At 40.4% G+C, this 22,114-nt stretch overlaps 1 protein-coding gene across 1 annotated transcript in view; it reads right to left on the bottom strand.

Annotated features, from left to right (window-relative positions):
- The window catches only part of ric8a (RIC8 guanine nucleotide exchange factor A), a gene marked incomplete at both ends in the record, with an annotated part of 80,129 nt that extends 64,396 nt beyond the window's left edge, over positions 1-15,733 (bottom strand). The window contains one exon of the mRNA XM_084315518.1: positions 15,650-15,733. Coding sequence (XP_084171644.1) covers positions 15,650-15,733 — 84 coding nt within the window. The remainder of the gene's footprint in view (positions 1-15,649) is intronic.
- Between the last annotated feature and the right edge of the window lie 6,381 nt (positions 15,734-22,114).

Genomic DNA, 22,114 nt, shown 5'->3' with positions numbered 1-22,114 from the left:
CTTTTATTTACCATGGCTGTTTTTATTTACCATGGCTGCTTTTATTTACCATGGCTGCTTTTATTTACCATGGCTGCTTTTAGTTACCATGGCTGCTTTTTAGTTACCATGGCTGTTTTTAGTTACCATGGCTGCTTTTTAGTTACCATGGCTGCTTTTGGGCAATTCCAGCGTTATGGATGTTACATTCAGAGAGAACATTGGAAACTTAACTTAACATTGACAAGGCATCGATTTGAATTGGAAGTATAATTTACACATTTTAGTTACACTTATTGAGATCAAGATGAGCCTGCAGTAAGAAATGTTTTGACCTTTTGGATTTTGAGATAGGTGACAAAATACACAGCGTTATGGATGTTACGGAAATTGACAAGCTTTTCGGACTCACTGAACACATGATGAAAACTCTGTGAATATATTTTTCAAAGAATAACATGTTTACTATCACTTTGTAGGGAAGGGTTTGAGGTACCCAAAAAGCACATTCAGGAAAACCTGGCATTTCCTCTCAAGGAATGAATCACAAAAAAGTGCCGTTATGGATGTTACACGTCTGAAATAGACAAAAAACACTATGAAAAATAGGGCTTTACCCACATGTGTTTGACTTCGGTGGACCATTTTGAGGGTCAAACCAGTCTGGATAAATGTTGTAGTCTTGAAAAAATGCCAGGAAATGCTGAGCGAATTGTTGAATATATATAGAACACAAATGTTCTAGAATGTTTGATTATGACATCATACTGTGACATCACAAATGTTCTAGAATGTACTATTATGACATGATACTGTGACATCACAAATGTTCTAGAATGTTCTATTATGACATCATACTGTGACATCACAAAAATCACAAACAAGGTCTTAAATAGTTTCAAAATACACTTCTGAAAAATATAGACCTTGATGATACATTTGAAATTGGTTTGGTTATGATCATGTTATTTAAAAATGTTCATGGTGAGGTTGACATTTGCATGGAATTGCCCTTTTTAGTTACCATGGCTGTTTTTATTTACCATGGCTGGTTTTTATTTAACATGGCTGGTTTTTATTTAACATGGCTGGTTTTTCACCAAATCATATGCTTCTTGCTTGGCCTCAACCTACCTTGACTAACATTATTAATTATCACTGTAGAAAGTTCAATTAAAATAATCTCTAGCAACGTTGACCGACCGAGGGGTTTATCCCCTAATGGCTAAAATCTTCAACCCAAAACTTTGAACATTCACTCAAAAAAAAGGAGACACACACCACTGAGGATAAACAGGGCTACCGTGGACAGGGTGAGCAGCTTTAAGTACCTGGGAGTCCACATCTCAGAGGATCTGACATGGTCAACACACATAGACACAGTCGTAAAAAAGGCGAAGCATCGCCTCTACCACCTGAGACAGCTAAGGAAGTTCAGAGTATCTGGGAGGATACTCTACTCCTTCTACTCCGGAGCTGTAGAGAGCATCTTGACTGGAAACATCACTGCCTGGTATGGAAACAGCACGGCACAGGACAAGAAGGCCCTACAGAGAGTGGTGCGCTCAGCCGAGCGTACTACGGGTATTGCACTACCACCCCTGCAGGTCCTATACAACAAGAGGTGCAAATCCAGAGCCTGCAGAATAATGAAAGACCCTCACCACCCCAACAACAGCCTGTTCATGCTGCTGTGGTCAGGCAGACGCCTGCGAACATCAGCAACTAGGACAGAGAGACTTCGGCTCAGCTTCTTCCCCCAGGCCATCAGAGTCTTGAACACTGAACTCTCCACACACAAGCACACATGAGCACACACACACAACACACACACTGTACACGCTCACACACTAGCAGCCACTTTAACATGAGCAAACACACACTCATGCGGCCAGGGCCGCCTCAGGGGGTGTGCGAGCAGTGTGGTCGCACAGGGCCTCGCGGGAAGGGGGGCCTCGCGAGAAGAGAAAAAAAATAAAAAAAAGATTTTGCGAGGCCCTATGGGGTCTCGCGCGAGGCCCCTTTTTATTTTTTTTATATAAAAATGTAAATAAATATAACGTTATTTAACAATCACTTTCCATCACAGAACGAAAATATAGTTTTGCTTACAGCAGCAGGTGTCTAAAATCTTTTTTTTTCGTTTTTTTGTGAGGCCCTATGGCTAGGGTCGCGGAAATTAAAATAAATATAAAGTTATTTAACAATCACTTTCGATCACAGAACGAAAATCTAGTTTTGCTTACAGCAGGTGTGACTTACATCATCATGATCCATCATGTTTATAAACATCACTGTTTATTTTATATATCAAGACAAAAATGACATATGTGAAGTGTCAAAACTATTGAAATGTGTATTATGCTGTATACTGCGGTCTCACCTTAAAACATTTTTCAATCAATCAATCAATCAATCAAATACTACCTCTCTCAAAGAATGCTCAGTCAGCTCAGAGTGTGTATTGCACGCTGCAGCACGGTGCACCCCTCCCCCCTGCTCCATGCACAGCAGGTGGTTGGAAAAATGTATCAATTTGATTAGAACTTGCAGACAGTGTGTGGCCAGTGGGGGAGGGGTGCAACGGTGTGGCGCTGCGTTTGTTTTCACCTCCTCTGAAAATACCAGTACTGGGGACGGGCGTGGACGGCCCGGGCCGTTTTGATTGATTGAAAAGTTTATTAACAGATTGCAGAGTACAGCTCAAAACATACAATTGTTAAGGGGATGCAGACCAGAGAAAGACTTTCGTCTTGTTTACATCAGGGTCCCCCGTAACACCTATTTCTCTGTATCTGATTTTATTTATTTTTAGTTTTTTTTCTCTTTTCCATGGCAGGTTTTTTTTGTTTGTTTATTGGTAGGCTGGTAGCTATCCTATAGCAATATTGTTATTATTGTTATTATTATTATTATTATTACTACCGTTATTATTATTATTATTATTATTATTATTATTATTATTATTATTATTATTATTATTATTATTATTATTATTATTATTATTATTTTATTATTATTATTATTATTATTATTATTATTATTATTATTATTATTATTATTATTATTCATCAATCATCATGGTCATATAATCATTATTATTTATTATTGTTATCATAGTTATGGTAATGATTATTATTATTATATTATATGGTGAAGTAAGTTGTAAGGTGCACTTGAGCTGACCATTTATGTTAAAATAATTATGAAGTTTGGAAGAGGGCAGGAAACGTATGTTTTCTTCATCCTGCTTCCTGCAGCGTGATCTATCTATCTGCACATATAAAAAGCTGACATTAAGCATGTACTGGTGGTCACTCACAGCAGTTGTCAGGTGTGGATGACTCAAGACAAGTGATAAACATTTTTAACACAATGTCGACGACGAGAGAACAAGATAAAGGACGGAAATTTGTCTCTGGGTATTTACAGCGAAACAAGGCAAAAAAAACTAATGTTCACTAATTCTCAGAGAGGGTCATTTGACAAATTTATTACAAAAAACACGGAAGCATCCCCTGCTGCTGCAGGGCCTCGTGTACAGAGCCTAGAACTCTGCTGTGTACAGAGCCTAGAACTCTGCTGTGTACAGAGCCTGGAACTCTCTGCTGTGTACAGAGCCTGGAACTCTCTGCTGTGTACAGAGCCTGGAACTCTCTGCTGTGTACAGAGCCTGGAACACTCTGCTGTGTACAGAGCCTAGAACTCTGCTGTGTACAGAGCCTGGAACTCTCTGCTGTGTACAGAGCCTGGAACTCTCTGCTGAGTACAGAGCCTGGAACTCTCTGCTGTGTACAGAGCCTAGAACTCTGCTGTGTACAGAGCCTAGAACTCTGCTGTGTACAGAGCCTAGAACTCTGCTGTGTACAGAGCCTGGAACTCTCTGCTGTGTACAGAGCCTAGAACTCTGCTGTGTACAGAGCCTAGAACTCTGCTGTGTACAGAGCCTGGAACACTCTGCTGTGTACAGAGCCTAGAACTCTGCTGTGTACAGAGCCTAGAACTCTGCTGTGTACAGAGCCTGGAACTCTGCTGTGTACAGAGCCTGGAACTCGCTGCTGAGTACAGAGCCTGGAACTCTGCTGTGTACAGAGCCTAGAACTCTGCTGTCTACAGAGCCTGGAACTCTCTGCTGTGTACAGAGTCTAGAACTCTGCTGTCTACAGAGCCTGGAACTCTCTGCTGTGTACAGAGCCTAGAACTCTCTGCTGTGTACAGAGTCTAGAACTCTCTGCTGTGTACAGAGCCTAGAACTCTGCTGTGTACAGAGCCTAGAACTCTGCTGTGTACAGAGCCTAGAACACTCTGCTGTGTACAGAGCCTAGAACTCTCTGCCGTGTACAGAGCCTAGAACTCTCTGCCGTGTACAGAGCCTGGAACTCTCTGCTGTGTACAGAGCCTAGAACTCTGCTGTGTACAGAGCCTAGAACTCTCTGCTGTGTACAGAGTCTAGAACTCTCTGCTGTGTACAGAGCCTAGAACTCTCTGCTGTGTACAGAGCCTAGAACTCTCTGCTGTGTACAGAGCCTGGAACTCTCTGCTGTGTACAGAGCCTAGAACTCTCTGCTGTGTACAGAGCCTGGAACTCTCTGCTGTGTACAGAGCCTGGAACTCTCTGCTGTGTACAGAGCCTAGAACTCTGCTGTGTACAGAGCCTGGAACACTCTGCTGTGTACAGAGTCTAGAACTCTCTGCAGTGTACAGAGCCTGGAACTCTCTGCTGTGTACAGAGCCTAGAACTCTCTGCTGTGTACAGAGCCTGGAACTCTCTGCTGTGTACAGAGCCTGGAACTCTCTGCTGTGTACAGAGCCTAGAACTCTCTGCTGTGTACAGAGCCTAGAACTCTCTGCTGTGTACAGAGCCTAGAACTCTCTGCTGTGTACAGAGCCTAGAACTCTCTGCTGTGTACAGAGCCTAGAACTCTGCTGTGTACAGAGCCTAGAACACTCTGCTGTGTACAGAGCCTAGAACTCTCTGCTGTGTACAGAGCCTAGAACTCTCTGCTGTGTACAGAGCCTAGAACTCTGCTGTGTACAGAGCCTAGAACACTCTGCTGTGTACAGAGCCTAGAACTCTCTGCTGTGTACAGAGCCTAGAACACTCTGCTGTGTACAGAGCCTGGAACTCTCTGCTGTGTACAGAGCCTAGAACTCTCTGCTGTGTACAGAGCCTGGAACTCTCTGCTGTGTACAGAGCCTAGAACTCTCTGCTGTGTACAGAGCCTAGAACTCTCTGCTGTGTACAGAGCCTAGAACACTCTGCTGTGTACAGAGTAGGGCTGCAACTAATGACTAATTTGGTAGTCGACTAATCTGCCGATAATTTTTTCGATTAGTCGACTAATCGAAAACCAATGTAAAAAAAAAAAAAAAAATTGATTTTTTTTTTTTTAATTACCTATCTTTGTGAAAGTGGCTTCTCAGCTCTGGTCCAGCTGAAGACAGAGCAGAGGAACAGATTGGACATTGAGCATGACCTCAGAGTTGCTTGTCTACCATCACCCCAGACTTTGAGACTCTTGTCAGGACCAAACAACAACATCATAACATGATGATCCCATAGCAAATTAAAATAATGACTCATGAAACATTTGAATTTGGATCTTTAAGCCACTTTAAATGAAAATGTATTTGAAGAACAATACAGCAATCACTCATAACAAGATAAATAAATTAAATAATACAAATTAAAGTGGAAGTGTACTTTAAATAACTTTTGTTTGCCGTGTGTGAGAGGAGTGTGTGTGTATGTGTGTGTGTCTTACTCTGATCGCTGTGTGAGTGAGAGGAGTGTGTGTACTGTGTAATTTGTGTGTGTGTCTTACTCTGATCGCTGTGTGAGTGAGAGGTGTGTACTGTGTAATTTGTGTATGTGTGTGTGTCTTACTCTGATCGCTGTGTGTGAGTGAGAGGAGTGTGAATGTGTGTGTGTCTTACTCTGATCGTTGTGTGTGAGAGAGAGGAGTGTGAATGTGTGTGTGTCTTACTCTGATCGCTGTGTGTGAGTGAGAGGAGTGTGTATGTGTGTGTCTTACTCTGATCGCTGTGTGTGAGTGAGAGGAGTGTGTATGTGTGTGTCTTACTCTGATCGCTGTGTGTGAGTGAGAGGAGTGCGTGTGTAATGTATTGTGTGTCTAGTCTGATCATCATCTCCTGCAGGGGAACAATGTTTTCAATGTCCAAAATTTGCTATGGGATCATCATGTTATGATGTTGTCTGGAACCCTGAGAAGCCACTCTCACAAAGATAGGTAGTGCACAAAAAAAAAAAAAAAAAAAATTAAATAAAATTTTTTTTTTTATGACTAATCGACGCAACAATTTCTCGTCAACGATTTTTTATAATCGACGTCGTCGATTATGTCGACTAATCGTTGCAGCCCTAGTACAGAGCCTAGAACTCTGCTGTGTACAGAGCCTAGAACTCTCTGCTGTGTACAGAGCCTGGAACACTGCTGTGTACAGAGCCTAGAACTCTGCTGTGTACAGAGCCTGGAACTCTCTGCTGTGTACAGAGCCTAGAACTCTCTGCTGTGTACAGAGCCTAGAACTCTGCTGTGTACAGAGCCTAGAACACTCTGCTGTGTACAGAGCCTAGAACTCTCTGCTGTGTACAGAGCCTAGAACTCTCTGCTGTGTACAGAGCCTAGAACTCTGCTGTGTACAGAGCCTAGAACACTCTGCTGTGTACAGAGCCTAGAACTCTCTGCTGTGTACAGAGCCTAGGGCTGGGCGATATGACCAAAAACGTTATCGCGATAAAATTATAAAATTATTTTCATATAATTCGATATTGATAATTATCGTCGATATAATGTCTGTCAAGTTTAATTAACTTCTTATGCTGCTGTGAATGTCTCAAGTCGAGTTGATGATGAAATTTGACCCAACTATGCAAGAGCATGTCAGACGAATTAAAAACAAAGAAACCCATTAGCATTATTTGGGATCTGAAATTCAAAATGAAATCATTCGTATCATGGCTGCAAACGTGAGACATTTCATACTGCACTGCTGTGAACAGAGCCTGGAACTCTGTGTGGAACTCTTTTTTTTCCTGTTCCTTCTTTTATATATTTAATTTATATTATAACTTTTTCATTTCAATTATTAAGGGTCTTGTCATTATTATTGCTGTATCTGTCCTGTGATGTCTTGTTTATTGTTGTGTAACTATTAGGGATGCCCCGATCACGTTTTTTGCCACCGATACCGATCACCGATCGTCATGAGCCATATCGGCCGATACCGATCGTTTTTGATTAAAAGAAATTTAAGTTTATTTTATATAATTTTTTTTATATAAAATATATATATTATATAATTAGACTTGTACTTGTATTATCTGCGAGACATCGCCACCACGCAACAAGCTCCACTGTCTGTGTGTACTCTAGTAGCCTCCAGCTACAGCCAGGATTCTCCGGAGCTGCAGCTGGACCTATACTCGAGTAGCCTCGAGCTACGGCCAGGATTCTCCGGCGCTGCACCTGGACCCTATTGGTATAACGTTACTTAACTGTGCTCAGCAAGCCCTCAGCTCGAATACGCATCGAATCAGTGTTATAAGACATTGATATCAGGAGCTATCTGTAGCTACTGCTAGCCGGATATATAACGTTAATACAACGCCTCAGTGAATTATTTAGTTCAATGGGACATTTCGTTTTTAACAGTGAACTAACTTGCGCTAACGTGAGCTAACAGCTAACAGGTATCATACCTACCTACTAGACTTTGTGGAGCGTTTGTTGATGTCAGGAGCTATCGGTAGCTGGCCGGCTAGATACCGTTCGGTTAGACAATGCCTCATCATGTATTAAACTAAAAGTGAATAGTTGACTGGGTCATTTTGTAACGGTAGCTAAGCTAACATTAGCTCAGGGAGACGCCGACACGCCGTCCTCCCGTGTCTCACTAGACTAGACCCGTGTTTACATGCGTGCGGGAGGGGCTGGAGAGCAGACGCCGCACCACCGGTGTCTGAGATAGAACTCAGCGACAGTGAGATCGGGTTTGACGATCGGTGAAAATAAAACATTATCACCGATCACCGATCGCATATTTATACTGATTATCGGCCGATAACGATCGGTGGCCGATCGATCGGGGCATCCCTAGTAACTATTGTGCTGTGTCTTGAGTTTCATGTAAAAAAAGAAAAAGGAAAATTAAAAAAGATTTGATTGAAGAAAAAGAAAACCCAGTGTCAAGGCTTCATTATAATAATCAAACATGTAACATGTGTGTACAGTTTTTCTCAATTGCTTTGGTGCATTTTTCTGATCAGGATTAAAGTTCTCATAACTGTTAGTTCAACCTCCACAACATCATAGTAGCAGTTTCTCATTCCTCCGAACAAATTGCAAATGCTTTTGGACATGCATCAATTGCTTTCATATAATTCTCTGCTGTTATATAACATTATCATTTGCTTATGTCATGTCAGTCAAAATGAACTATACTTATGAGTTATGACTGCTGAATAGCCATTCCCTATAAAACTAATGGTCCTCTTGAGTCATTACCTACAAAAATGTTGAACTAGTTGTCAAAATCTGTCAATTGCGGTTGAGAGAGCAATACAAAGCGCTGTTATAGAGGATGACAATATCTTTGGGAATATTGAATCCGTTTCAATATGAGTGCTCAGGGGAAATTAAATATGCATGAAACAATTGTACAATGTGCCATTTGACCGGAACAGCGACAAGAGTGAAGGACACCTGGCTGTCACCAGTATAATGTACAGGTAAAACATTTATGTGCAAGTGTTCTATCCTCTAATGTTCAGTGCTGTAAACTACATGAACTGTGCTATTATTTAAGAATACGTTGACTATGCAAAAAAATATATATATATATTTTATAAAAAAAAAAAAAAATGTAACCTATAGGGGGGGGGGGGGCCTTGCGTTTAAATCTCGCACAGGGCCTCGCATTTCTCCCAGGCGGCCCTGCATGCGGCACACGCTCACACTTATGGTTTGATTGATTGAAAACTTTATTAACAGATTGCAGAATGGGTACAATACAGTACAGCTCAATACACACAATTGTTAAGGGGATGCAGACCAGAGAAATACTTTCGTCTTGTTTACATCAGGGTCCCCCACTTTACAAAAGGAAAGGTCACTTTAAGAATAGTATAGTATAACTTTAGATTGTATAATATAGCATTGTATAGCGTACATAAAGACCCAGTGCCTCATCCGTAGCTAACAGTGTACTGCACTACCACAGGACCTAGCATGTCCTACCATGCTCTGTGAATAACTCATGTACATATACCGATATGCCCTACTTTGTTTACTTGTTTTATTGCACAATGTCGTTCTATTGGATTCTATTATGTATTACTATTGTATTATGTACATCGTTGCGGGCAAGACCCCCCGCATTTCATTGTATACTTGTATGCCGTGACAAATAAAACTCTTGACTTGACTTGACTTGAAATGAATGGAAGTGAATGAGGAGCCCGACACCTGGGGGGAAGGGTGGTGTTGACAGCAGACGCCAGGGTCGTCACTAGCTTACTAGTAGATTACTTTAAATAGAGGTAAGACTGCTGATTGTTGACAAGTTCTACTAAAGTGAAATATCCCTTTATTTAATTTATATAATTCAGGGTTGGTGCTAACTTCAGTAAATAACCTTTTTTGTTTAACTTATATAATGCATCAATTGACGATTAGGATTGTGCATGTTTATTTTTCCATACTCCGTCCCAATTAATTTAGATTTTTTACCAAATAGAGATATAGCATTAAAGCGTTCTCTGCCATGTTTTAATGAAACATTATTAATTAGAGGGAAAGAGGCTGCCATGTTTTAATGAAACATTATTAATTAGAGGGAAAGAGGCCACATCTCTCCATGATCAGCAGGGAGCTCGGGATTCTGCACTAAGCCACTTTAGTAAAGAGTGAAAGGCCAATGAATAGAAATAGTTTAAAATGTGGGACTGGGGACTTCTTTCTCTGAAAATTAAATAACTACTGTATATTCTGGCTTCCTTTCATTTCCATGTAAACAGTTATGCAGTTTTATAATGTAGGGGGTGCAGGGCCGTGCAGAGACCTTTAGAAAAGGGCACATCTATCACAGTAAAAAACATTTTTAAGAAGTTTTATTTCGTTTCTTTTTCTTGAAATGGTTATTTCTCTCAAATGCCAAAATAAGACAGCGACTCCTACAGGTCGGTTGGTGCGCCTGCGCAGTAGAATCAGGAAGCGACGAGGGCGGCGTGTCCCTCCCACGCGTTACTCCCCGCCGCCGAGAGATCGCGCTGTGCAGGTGAAAAGATGCGACGGCTGCCTCCTCGAGTACCGGAGGGGACACGTGATGCAAGGCTTCGTCCACATTGCAGCCGGCTTGTGGGAGGCATGGCCAACAGCGTTCGAGACAGGGGAGGGTAGAATTGGACAATACGAAATTGGGGACGGGAGAAAAATAGAAAAATGGGGAGAAAAAGTTGATAAAAAAAAAATGCCAAAATATATTGACAGATGGGGATGAAGATAATACACCAGTAACAACGACATCACCCCCATGTCTTTAGCAGCTACCAGGTCCACAAGATGGCTACTTTAAAAAACCCAGAGAATAAACACTGAAATAGGAAGAACAGCTTTTTCAAGCTTCACACCTTGGGCATGGAATATGCTACAGGACCATATCCACTTACTCACTGTGAGAATGCTATTCATCGACTACAGCTCAGCATTCAATACCATAGTCCCCTCCAAACTCATAGCCAAGCTCAGGGACCTGGGCTTGAACTATGACCTCTGCCAGTGGGTCTTGGACTTCCTGACGGGCAGACCCCAGGTGGTGAGAGCAGGCAACTGCACCTCCTCATCCATCACCCTCAACATAGGGGCCCCCCAGGGCTGTGTTCTGAGTCCCCTCCTCTACTCCCTGTACACACATGACTGTGTGGCTCAGCGGAACAACAACACAATCATCAAATTTGCTGAATGACACAGTAGTGTTGGGCCTGATCTCTGCAAACGACGAGAGGGCCTACCTGGAAGAGGTCAAGGTCCTGGCGGGATGGTGTCAGGAGAACAGCCTCTCCCTGAACGTCAGCAAAACAAAGGAGATGATTGTGGACTTTAGGAGGTCGGGGGTCAGGGACTACAGCCCCCTCAGCATCGACAGGGCACCGGTTGAGAGAGTGAACAGTTTTAAGTACCTCGGAGCCCACATATCCGAGGACTTGACATGGACCACACACATTGACAGTGTTGTGAAGAAGGCACGACAACGCCTCTACTTCCTCAGGCGCCTAAGGAAGTTCCAAGTCAGTCAGAAGATCCTTAAGAACTTCTACTCATGTACAATAGAGAGCATCCTGACTGGCAATATCACCTCCTGGTTTGGGAATAGCACCGCACAAGACCGAAGCAGACTACAGAGAGTGGCACGTTCAGCCGAACGCACAATTGGAGGGGGGCTTCCCACTCTCCAGAACATTTACAACAAGCGGTGCAGGGGTAAGGCTAAGAGAATCATCAAGGACTCCAGCCACCCAAACAACTGCCTCTTTGAACTGCTGCGGTCAGGCAAACAATACCGGAGTCTCATGGCAAGCACAGAAAGACTCAGAAGAAGCTTCTATCCCCAGGCCATCAGGCTGCTCAACGAACAATAACACTATACAACAACCATCAAATGCACACAGCACACACATCCACACACACACACACTCACTTTAAACAAACACACTGCAGCACCCACTCTCCACACTTTAGAACACCTAAACACACTTTATATTTATTGGTAAAGGATTTGCACTACAACCCATACCTCAGTACACCTTACTGTAAATTGTACCTAAATTGTACCTCATCCCATTTCTGCTTTGTATTGTATATTAGTATATTGCATAGTATATTGTATATTGTATGGTAACTCAGTTACTTCTATTCTGCATCGAGCATTGTACATATGTATATACTGAACAATGTGTCTACGTACGTGACTTCTATTTTTACATGCTATACTATTTTATTTCATACTTATCTTGTCTAGCACAGTCTCTGGAGCGTAACAGTAAGAAGCATTTTGTATAAAAGTATTCTGTACTTCTGTATGACAACTATTAAATAAACTTGAACTTGAAACTTAAGACACCCTGGTCTCTCTCGGCGAATTTAAATCTGTATTACATAACTTCCTACAAGAAGAATGTCGCTGCTTTCTGTAGTCGGGTCCCAACTGCAAAATGACTGTATTTTACTGTCATACACTTTTACTATTATAGTATTATGTAGATTATTCTGCTTTGTGTTTTTGTGTTTACATAATGTGATATATTGTATACGTGCACTTTTATTATGTTCTTGTGTGATGTACCGCACATTTTATTGCTGTCTGATATATTGCAAATGTTATTGCTGTTATCTTGGCCAGGTCTCCCTTGCAAAAGAGATCTTGTATCTCAATGGGACTTCCTGGTTAAATAACGTTTTTTTTTTTTTTTTACCTATTTACCTCTATATTGTACTATAAAGCTACAGTTAGTAGAGTATATTTACCTCTATATTGTATAAAGCTACAGTTAGTAGAGTATATTTACCTCTATATTGTATAAAGCTACAGTTAGTAGAGTATATTTACCTCTATATTGTACTATAAAGCTACAGTTAGTAGAGTATATTTACCTCTATATTGTACTATAAAGCTACAGTTAGTAGAGTATATTAACCTCTATATTGTACTATAAAGCTACAGTTAGTAGAGTATATTTACCTCTATATTGTATAAAGCTACAGTTAGTAGAGTATATTTACCTCTATATTGTACTATAAAGCTAGTTAGTAGAGTATATTTACCTCTATATTGTACTATAAAGCTACAGTTAGTAGAGTATATTTACCTCTATATTGTATAAAGCTACAGTTAGTAGAGTATATTTACCTCTATATTGTATAAAGCTACAGTTAGTAGAGTATATTTACCTCTATATTGTACTATAAAGCTACAGTTAATAGAGTATATTTACCTCTATATTGTAGTATAAAGCTACAGTTAGTAGAGTATATTTACCTCTATATTATATAAAGCTACAGTTAGTAGAGTATATTTACCTCTATATTGTACTATAAAGCTACAGTTAGTAGAGTATATTTACCTCTATATTGTACTATAAAGCTACAGTTAGTAGAGTATATTTACCTCTATATTGTAGTATAAAGCTACAGTTAGTAGAGTATATTTACCTCTATATTGTACTATAAAGCTACAGTTAGTAGAGTATATTTACCTCTATATTGTAGTATAAAGCTACAGTTAGTAGAGTATATTTAACTCTATATTGTATAAAGCTACAGTTAGTAGAGTATATTTACCTCTATATTGTATAAAGCTACAGTTAGTAGAGTATATTTATCTCTATATTGTATAAAGCTACAGTTAGTAGAGTATATTTACCTCTATATTGTATAAAGCTACAGTTAGTAGAGTATATTTATCTCTATATTGTAGTATAAAGCTACAGTTAGTAGAGTATATTTACCTCTATATTGTATAAAGCTACAGTTAGTAGAGTATATTTACCTCTATATTGTAGTATAAAGCTACAGTTAGTAGAGTATATTTACCTCTATATTGTATAAAGCTACAGTTAGTAGAGTATATTTACCTCTATATTGTACTATAAACCTACAGTTAGTAGAGTATATATATATTTTTTTTAAACTTTGACCAGTCAGCTGGTTCTTTTAGCGTTTATCGCTTTTTCTGGTCAAGTATGACCGACAGAAACAGGTTGAATGGGGTATAGATCGGGGGAAAGACACTGAGAAAATACGGCGAGTCCGGGAGTCGAACTCGTGTACCCCAGATCCGTGACGCGCACGGTTGTCCCCGACGCCGAAATAGCGTTCGAGGTACGCGGTGAGCTACTGGAGCTCCCCTAGTAGAGTATATTTACCTCTATATTGTACTATAAAGCTACAGTTAGTAGAGTATATTTACCTCTATATTGTATAAAGCTACAGTTAGTAGAGTATATTTACCTCTATATTGTACTATAAAGCTACAGTTAGTAGAGTATATGTACCTCTATATTGTACTATAAAGCTACAGTTAGTAGAGTATATTTACCTCTATATTGTACTATAAAGCTACAGTTAGTAGAGTATATTTACCTCTATATTGTACTATAAAGATACAGTTAGTAGAGTATAATATATAATATTATTCACCTCTGTATTGTAGTATAAAGCTAGTTAGTAGGGTATAATATAATATATAATATTATTTACCTCTGTATTGTAGTATAAAGCTAGTTAATATAATATATAATATTATTCACCTCTGTATTGTAGTAAAGCTACAGTTAGTACTAGTAGGGTATAATATATAATATAATTTACCTCTGTATTGTAGTATAAAGCTAGTTAATATAATAATATAGTATATTTACTTCTGTATTGTAGTATACAGCTAGTTAGTAGGGTATAATATATAATATTATTCACCTCTGTATTGTAGTAAAGCTACAGTTAGAAGGGTATAATATATAATATAATTTACCTCTGTATTGTAGTATAAAGCTAGTTAATATAATAATAAAGTATATTTACCTCTGTATTGTAATAAAGCTAGTTAGTAGGGTATAATATATAATAAATAATATTATTTACCTCTGTATTGTAGTATAAAGCTAGTTAATATAATATATCATATTATTCACCTCTGTATTGTAGTAAAGCTACAGTTAGAAGGGTATAATATATAATATATTACCTCTGTATTGTAGTAAAGCTACAGTTAGAAGGGTATAATATTACCTCTGTATTGTAGTAAAGCTACAGTTAGAAGGGTATATATAATATATTACCTCTGTATTGTAGTATAAAGCTACAGTTAGAAGGGTATAATATATAATATTACCTCTGTATTGTAGTAAAGCTACAGTTAGAAGGGTATAATATATAATATAACCTCTGTATTGTAGTATAAAGCTAGTTAATATAATATATAATATTACCTCTGTATTGTAGTAAAGCTACAGTTAGAAGGGTATAATATATAATATTACCTCTGTATTGTAGTATAAAGCTAGTTAATATAATATATAATATTACCTCTATTGTGGTGGAGAGAATAAAAGCTAGCTTATAATGGTAGTGTCTGGTTAGGAGTGAGGGATAATGGAGGTACTATCCAAGGAGGGGTCCGGGAGGGGGGGGTTCGAGCTGGAGCATATGTGTGTAGGGTTTTAGATAATAGGTATTAGGGGTATATCCTGTATAACACATTGGTATAATTGGTAATTTCGTTGGATATACACTGTATACGGTAAAATATTATTATATATTTTTTTTGTTTTCTGTTTCTGTACTTGCATGTCATTTTAACCACCTTAATTGTTAGTTTCATTATGCATTGTGTGTTGAGTACTGACTTTTAATAATTTTGTTTTGCAATAATAAAAAAATAAATTACCTCTATTGTAGTAAAGCTACAGTTAGAAGGGTATAATATATAATATAATATTACCTCTGTATTGTAGTAAAGCTAGTTAGTAGGGTATAATATATAATATAACCTCTGTATTGTAGTAAAGCTACAGTTAGTAGGGTATAATATATAATATTACCTCTGTATTGTAGTAAAGCTAGTTAGAAGGGTATAATATATAATATAATACTACCTCTGTATTGTAGTCCTGCAGGGCGCTCAGAGCAGCGTCCTGGTTTCCGGGTTCGAGCTGCCGTATGATGGTGTTTAAATCCATGTCGCTGCTCGGCTCCAAGTCAAGAACAATGTCAACACCGTCATGTATCAAATCAAACCGTCATGTATCAAATCAAACCGTCATGCATCAATCAAACCGTCATGTATGAATCAAACCGTTATGTATGAATCAAACACAGTCTGACCAAACACAGACGGAAGACGGATTATTCAATTAGAGAGAGGATTTGGAACAGCTTCCCGACCTACTGCACAGCATTGTGGGATTTGTAGTTCTCAGGCGAAGCCGTCTGCGCCAGCAGGACAGTTCCCACGTCGCCCCCTGGTGGCCGAGGAAGACAGCTGCATGACGGTGATATACACTGTGACTTGTGTCTGAGGTCGAAGAATTAATTTGTTTAATTTATTTATTCATTTAAATATAAGGAAAAACAAAGCTATCCATCCAATCTAGACCAGTGCATTTATTGTCCATGGCATAAACAGACAAATTAACTTGCCAGCCTACATTGTAATTGGATTAGATGAAAAGGTATTGTCATCATACAGTACAACGAACAGGCATCAACATGTAACAGTAAAGTGCAGCAGCAATATACAATGTTCCGGTGATCAAATATATAAAAGAGTACTACTGAGTAATATATAAGTGCTAATCAGATGTATACAGAGTATTAATATTATGTACAGAGATACAGGTATAATACACTAGTAAGTCATACTGGCCAGCAGCGTAACTATAGTAAGAGTATAGGTAAGGGATATGTACAGATATAGTAACTAGTAAGACAGAGACGAGTAGGTAAGGGATATGTACAGAATGATATAGTATCTCTACAGATATGTAAAAATGATTATATGCAGGTATGTACAGACAGATATATATATATGTTCAAGAGGTTTATTTGTCACATACATACCAGGGCATACAGTGAAATGCGGGTGGCCATGCCCGCTTTGATTGTGCAGTAATATAAAATAGACATAATAAACAGGTAATAAAATAGACATGTTAACGTCCTGATAATGCAATACAATGTTAGCTACGGATTTAAGGCACTGTCTGGGTCCTATTACACTACTATACAATATACAGTTTTTACTCTATATGCTTATGCTATACTGGCTATTTCTAAACTAAACTATACAAACTGCAAATATATATATATACGGTATGGTAAGAATACATAATATATACAGCATTATTGTACATGCTATCATAGAGGTATATGCAGGTGTATAAGTAGGTATATAGAAAGATTATATGCAGGTATATTCTGACAGATATGTATATATGCAGTAAGTATAAATATTCCATTGTAGTCATTTCTATTCTAATGAGTGTTTATACTGAACACATCGTGCACAATTGTACAGCCATAGCCTGTTTTATTTGATCATTATATTCTATTCTATTGTGCTATTTCAATTTAGTTTATTTTCCATTTTATTTTACCCTAATTGTCTGTCAGTTAATGTCGCACCAAAAACAAGTGCGAAGTGTATGTGTGCGTGCATGTGTATGTGCGTGTGTGCGTGTGTATGTGTGTGTGCGTGCGAGGGTGTTTTTCACTGCATCAGCCAGCCACTGTCTTTCTACTGTCACACTCCATCTTGCCATCCAACTTGACCTTCATGGCAGATAGGGCATAGGGGTTAAGGGTTAGGGGTTAGTATTGTATTACTAGGTTTAATGTGACTCTTTTGTCAGGTGTTGCACTGGTCTACAGTGTGTCCTCTTGGTGAAAGGTATATTCTCGACCACTGGGGGGTGCTGTGGAGGATGTCCTAGATCCTGCAGAAGGGTGGGTATGGGGTAGAAATAATCTATAAAATGTGTGTAGGCGTGTATTGGACTGATATAATTCATGACATACATACAATACATACATACAATAGTAAATATAAAAAGGGTTAGTAATGGGGGGGAAACAAGGTGAAAGTGCACCTTACTCTATAAAACCATAGTAAAACATATACCTGGCTCTATTAAAACCATAGTAAAACATATACCTGGGCCCTGGCTCTATAGAACCATAGTAAAACATATACCTGGCTCTATTAAAACCATAGTAAAACATATACCTGGGCCCTGGCTCTATAAAACCATAGTAAAACATATACCTGGCTCTATTAAAACCATAGTAAAACATATACCTGGGCCCTGGCTCTATAAAACCATAGTAAAACATATACCTGGCTCTATTAAAACCATAGTAAAACATATACCTGGGCCCTGGCTCTATAAAACCATAGTAAAACATATACCTGGCTCTATTAAAACCATAGTAAAACATATACCTGGGCCCTGGCTCTATAAAACCATAGTAAAACATATACCTGGCTCTATTAAAATCATAGTAAAACATATACCAGGGCCCTGGCGCTATAAAACCATAGTAAAGAACCCACCCATCCTATAAAACCATAGTAAAACATATACCTGGCTCTATAAAACCATAGTAAAACATATACCTTACTCTATAAAATCATAGTAAAACATATACCTTACTCTATAAAACCATAGTAAAACATATACCTGGCTCTATTAAAATCATAGTAAAACATATACCTGGGCCCTGGCTCTATAGAACCATAGTAAAACATATACCTGGCTCTATTAAAACCATAGTAAAACATATACCTGGGCCCTGGCTCTATAAAACCATAGTAAAACATATACCTGGCTCTATTAAAACCATAGTAAAACATATACCTGGGCCCTGGCTCTATAAAACCATAGTAAAACATATACCTGGCTCTATTAAAACCATAGTAAAACATATACCTGGGCCCTGGCTCTATAAAACCATAGTAAAACATATACCTGGCTCTATTAAAACCATAGTAAAACATATACCTGGGCCCTGGCTCTATAAAACCATAGTAAAACATATACCTGGCTCTATTAAAATCATAGTAAAACATATACCAGGGCCCTGGCGCTATAAAACCATAGTAAAGAACCCACCCATCCTATAAAACCATAGTAAAACATATACCTGGCTCTATAAAACCATAGTAAAACATATACCTTACTCTATAAAATCATAGTAAAACATATACCTTACTCTATAAAACCATAGTAAAACATATACCTGGCTCTATTAAAATCATAGTAAAACATATACCAGGGCCCTGGCTCTATAAAACCATAGTAAAGAACCCACCCATCCTATAAAACCATAGTAAAACATATACCTGGCTCTATAAAACCATAGTAAAGAACCCACCCATCCTATAAAACCATAGTAAAACATATACCTGACTCTATAAAACCAGAGTAAAACAGACATGTAAATGAACACACCATGCATAAAAAAAATCGTAATAAGTGCGTGAGAATATGCTATAATTGTGGATCTATAAATAACTATAAATAAAAATAAGTGCTTAAAAAGTAAGAAAACATATTGATAAAACACAGTGAAATAAATGACGAGAAGTAGAAAAATCATGAACAAAAAAAGAAGCATGAACAAACATTTAGTTCTCTCTATCTGTAGTGGGTGGGCAGCTGTATAAACAATAAATACATAATAGATATATAATAGCGTACAGCAGGTATTAACCCTTTCACTACCACACAACCGAAGGGTTAACCCTATCACTGCAACAATACAGAAGGTTAACCTTTCACTACCACACTACAGAAGGTTAATCCTTTCACAATCACACTACAGAAGGTTAACCTTTCACTACCATACTAGACTTCTGTAGTGTGGTAGTGAAATCTTGTTTTTAGCGCCTATGAGGTGCTTTGGTACCATGAGGTGCAAGCATAGTCGTAGTACCCCTTTTTTTTTTTTTTATCTACTTTTTTCTTCCATTTTCTATTTTTCTCCCATCCCAATTTCGTATCGTCCAATTCTACCCTCCCCTGTCTCGAACGCTGTTAGGCCATGCCTCCCACAAGCCGGCTGCAATGTGGACAAAGCCTTACATCACGTGTCCCCTCCGGTACTCGAGGAAGCAGCCATCGCATCTTTTCACCTGCACAGCGCGATCTCTCAGCGTCGGGGGTCTGCGTTTTTGGAGGGCACGCCGCCCCTGTCGCTTCCTGATTCTGCTGTGCAGGCGCACCAACCGACCTGTAGGAGTCGCTGTCCACAACGTCCGATCCCCACCCATCAGCTTCCCACCCCCTAATACTGCCAATTGTATTAGTATGAACGACCAGCCAAACTGATAGCAATGCGGAGAGCTGGGCTCGAACCCAGCGTCTCCTGCATTGGTGGTGAGAGCCTTGCCCACTGCACCACCTAGCCGCACCTAAGCTGAGGGTTTTTTCAACCTGTAACTTGTTCTTGTCAGAGATCAGCATACACAGTCTATCTCAAGGCCCATGCCTCCAAACGCAGTTGGACTGTGACAAGGGTCCTTGACCGTCCTTCGGATGAGACCATTGATAGGGCCCCTGAAAACGTATATTTAACTAAAAATAAATCATTTAGAGGGGGGGGGGGGGTATAAGTGCTGTAAGATCAAAATATTCATGCAGATAAATAATATAAATGAAATCATATTAGTGTAAAATAGACCCCTCTCTAAATAAGAATTCAGGAGAAATTATATCAATAGTATATCTCAAAAGGAGGCAAATAGATGTGTTGTCCCTCTCCAGGTGGTCCAAGGCCTTCTACAGTACGTGCCCTCAGCCCTCTCCAGGTGGTCCAAGGCCTTCTACAGTACGTGCCCTCAGCCCTCTCCAGGTGGTCCAAGGCCTTCTACACTACGTGCCCTCAGCCCTCTCCAGGTGGTCCAAGGCCTTCTACACTACGTGCCCTCAGCCCTCTCCAGGTGGTCCAAGGCCTTCTACAGTACGTGCCCTCAGCCCTCTCCAGGTGGTCCAAGGCCTTCTACAGTACGTGCCCTCAGCCCTCTCCAGGTGGTCCAAGGCCTTCTACAGTACGTGCCCTCAGCCCTCTCCAGGTGGTCCAAGGCCTTCTACACTACGTGCCCTCAGCCCTCTCCAGGTGGTCCAAGGCCTTCTACAGTACGTGCCCTCAGCTCTCTCCAGGTGGTCCAAGGCCTTCTACAGTACGTGCCCTCAGCCCTCTCCAGGTGGTCCAAGGCCTTCTACACTACGTGCCCTCAGCCCTCTCCAGGTGGTCCAAGGCCTTCTACAGTACGTGCCCTCAGCCCTCTCCAGGTGGTCCAAGGCCTTCTACACTACGTGCCCTCAGCCCTCTCCAGGTGGTCCAAGGCCTTCTACAGTACGTGCCCTCAGCCCTCTCCAGGTGGTCCAAGGCCTTCTACAGTACGTGCCCTCAGCCCTCTCCAGGTGGTCCAAGGCCTTCTACAGTACGTGCCCTCAGCCCTCTCCAGGTGGTCCAAGGCCTTCTACAGTACGTGCCCTCAGCCCTCTCCAGGTGGTCCAAGGCCTTCTACAGTACGTGCCCTCATCTCTCTCCAGGTGGTCCAAGGCCTTCTACAGTACGTGCCCTCAGCTCTCTCCAGGTGGTCCAAGGCCTTCTACAGTACGTGCCCTCAGCTCTCTCCAGGTGGTCCAAGGCCTTCTACACTACGTGCCCTCAGCCCTCTCCAGGTGGTCCAAGGCCTTCTACACTACGTGCCCTCAGCCCTCTCCAGGTGGTCCAAGGCCTTCTACAGTACGTGCCCTCAGCCCTCTCCAGGTGGTCCAAGGCCTTCTACAGTACGTGCCCTCAGCCCTCTCCAGGTGGTCCAAGGCCTTCTACACTACGTGCCCTCAGCCCTCTCCAGGTGGTCCAAGGCCTTCTACACTACGTGCCCTCAGCCCTCTCCAGGTGGTCCAAGGCCTTCTACAGTACGTGCCCTCAGCCCTCTCCAGGTGGTCCAAGGCCTTCTACAGTACGTGCCCTCAGCTCTCTCCAGGTGGTCCAAGGCCTTCTACAGTACGTGCCCTCAGCTCTCTCCAGGTGGTCCAAGGCCTTCTACACTACGTGCCCTCAGCCCTCTGCTCCTGGCGGTCAGAGAAGAGGGTTCCTCATGTTTCCCCTGGTGCAGGGGTCAGTGGAAAAGGTCATCAGAGGTGCTACAAAAAGTGCTTATATTGAAGTTCATCATAAAGATATAAATACATGCATGCTATTAAATGTTCCACCCCACACTCTCAAATGTAAGTTCAAAATAAGTCCACACTACAAAGCAGATCATATTTCAAATATCAAACAAGAAAACCAATGAAAACAAGACCCTCTAAAAAGTCCACCGACCCTCAGTCTACAATCAACCAAATTCTCCTTCGGGCTCCGCGACGTAAGTGCTCTCTTCTCCTGGACAGTGCTATACATTCATCTCGTTGGAGCTTCTATTGTGTTATTCCAGCTGTAGATGATCCAGGAACACGTTCTCAGAGGTAGAGGTATTATGTATCTGCTGCCCGCATGCTCACCTCCACCCGTCGCTCTGATCACATCACCCCTGTCCTCCACTGGCT

This window comes from Notolepis coatsorum (genome assembly GCF_963971535.1).
Source record: "Notolepis coatsorum genome assembly, chromosome: 6".
In the NCBI taxonomy this organism is placed as follows: domain Eukaryota; kingdom Metazoa; phylum Chordata; class Actinopteri; order Aulopiformes; family Paralepididae; genus Notolepis; species Notolepis coatsorum.
This window is presented reverse-complemented; position numbering and strand designations above follow the sequence as displayed.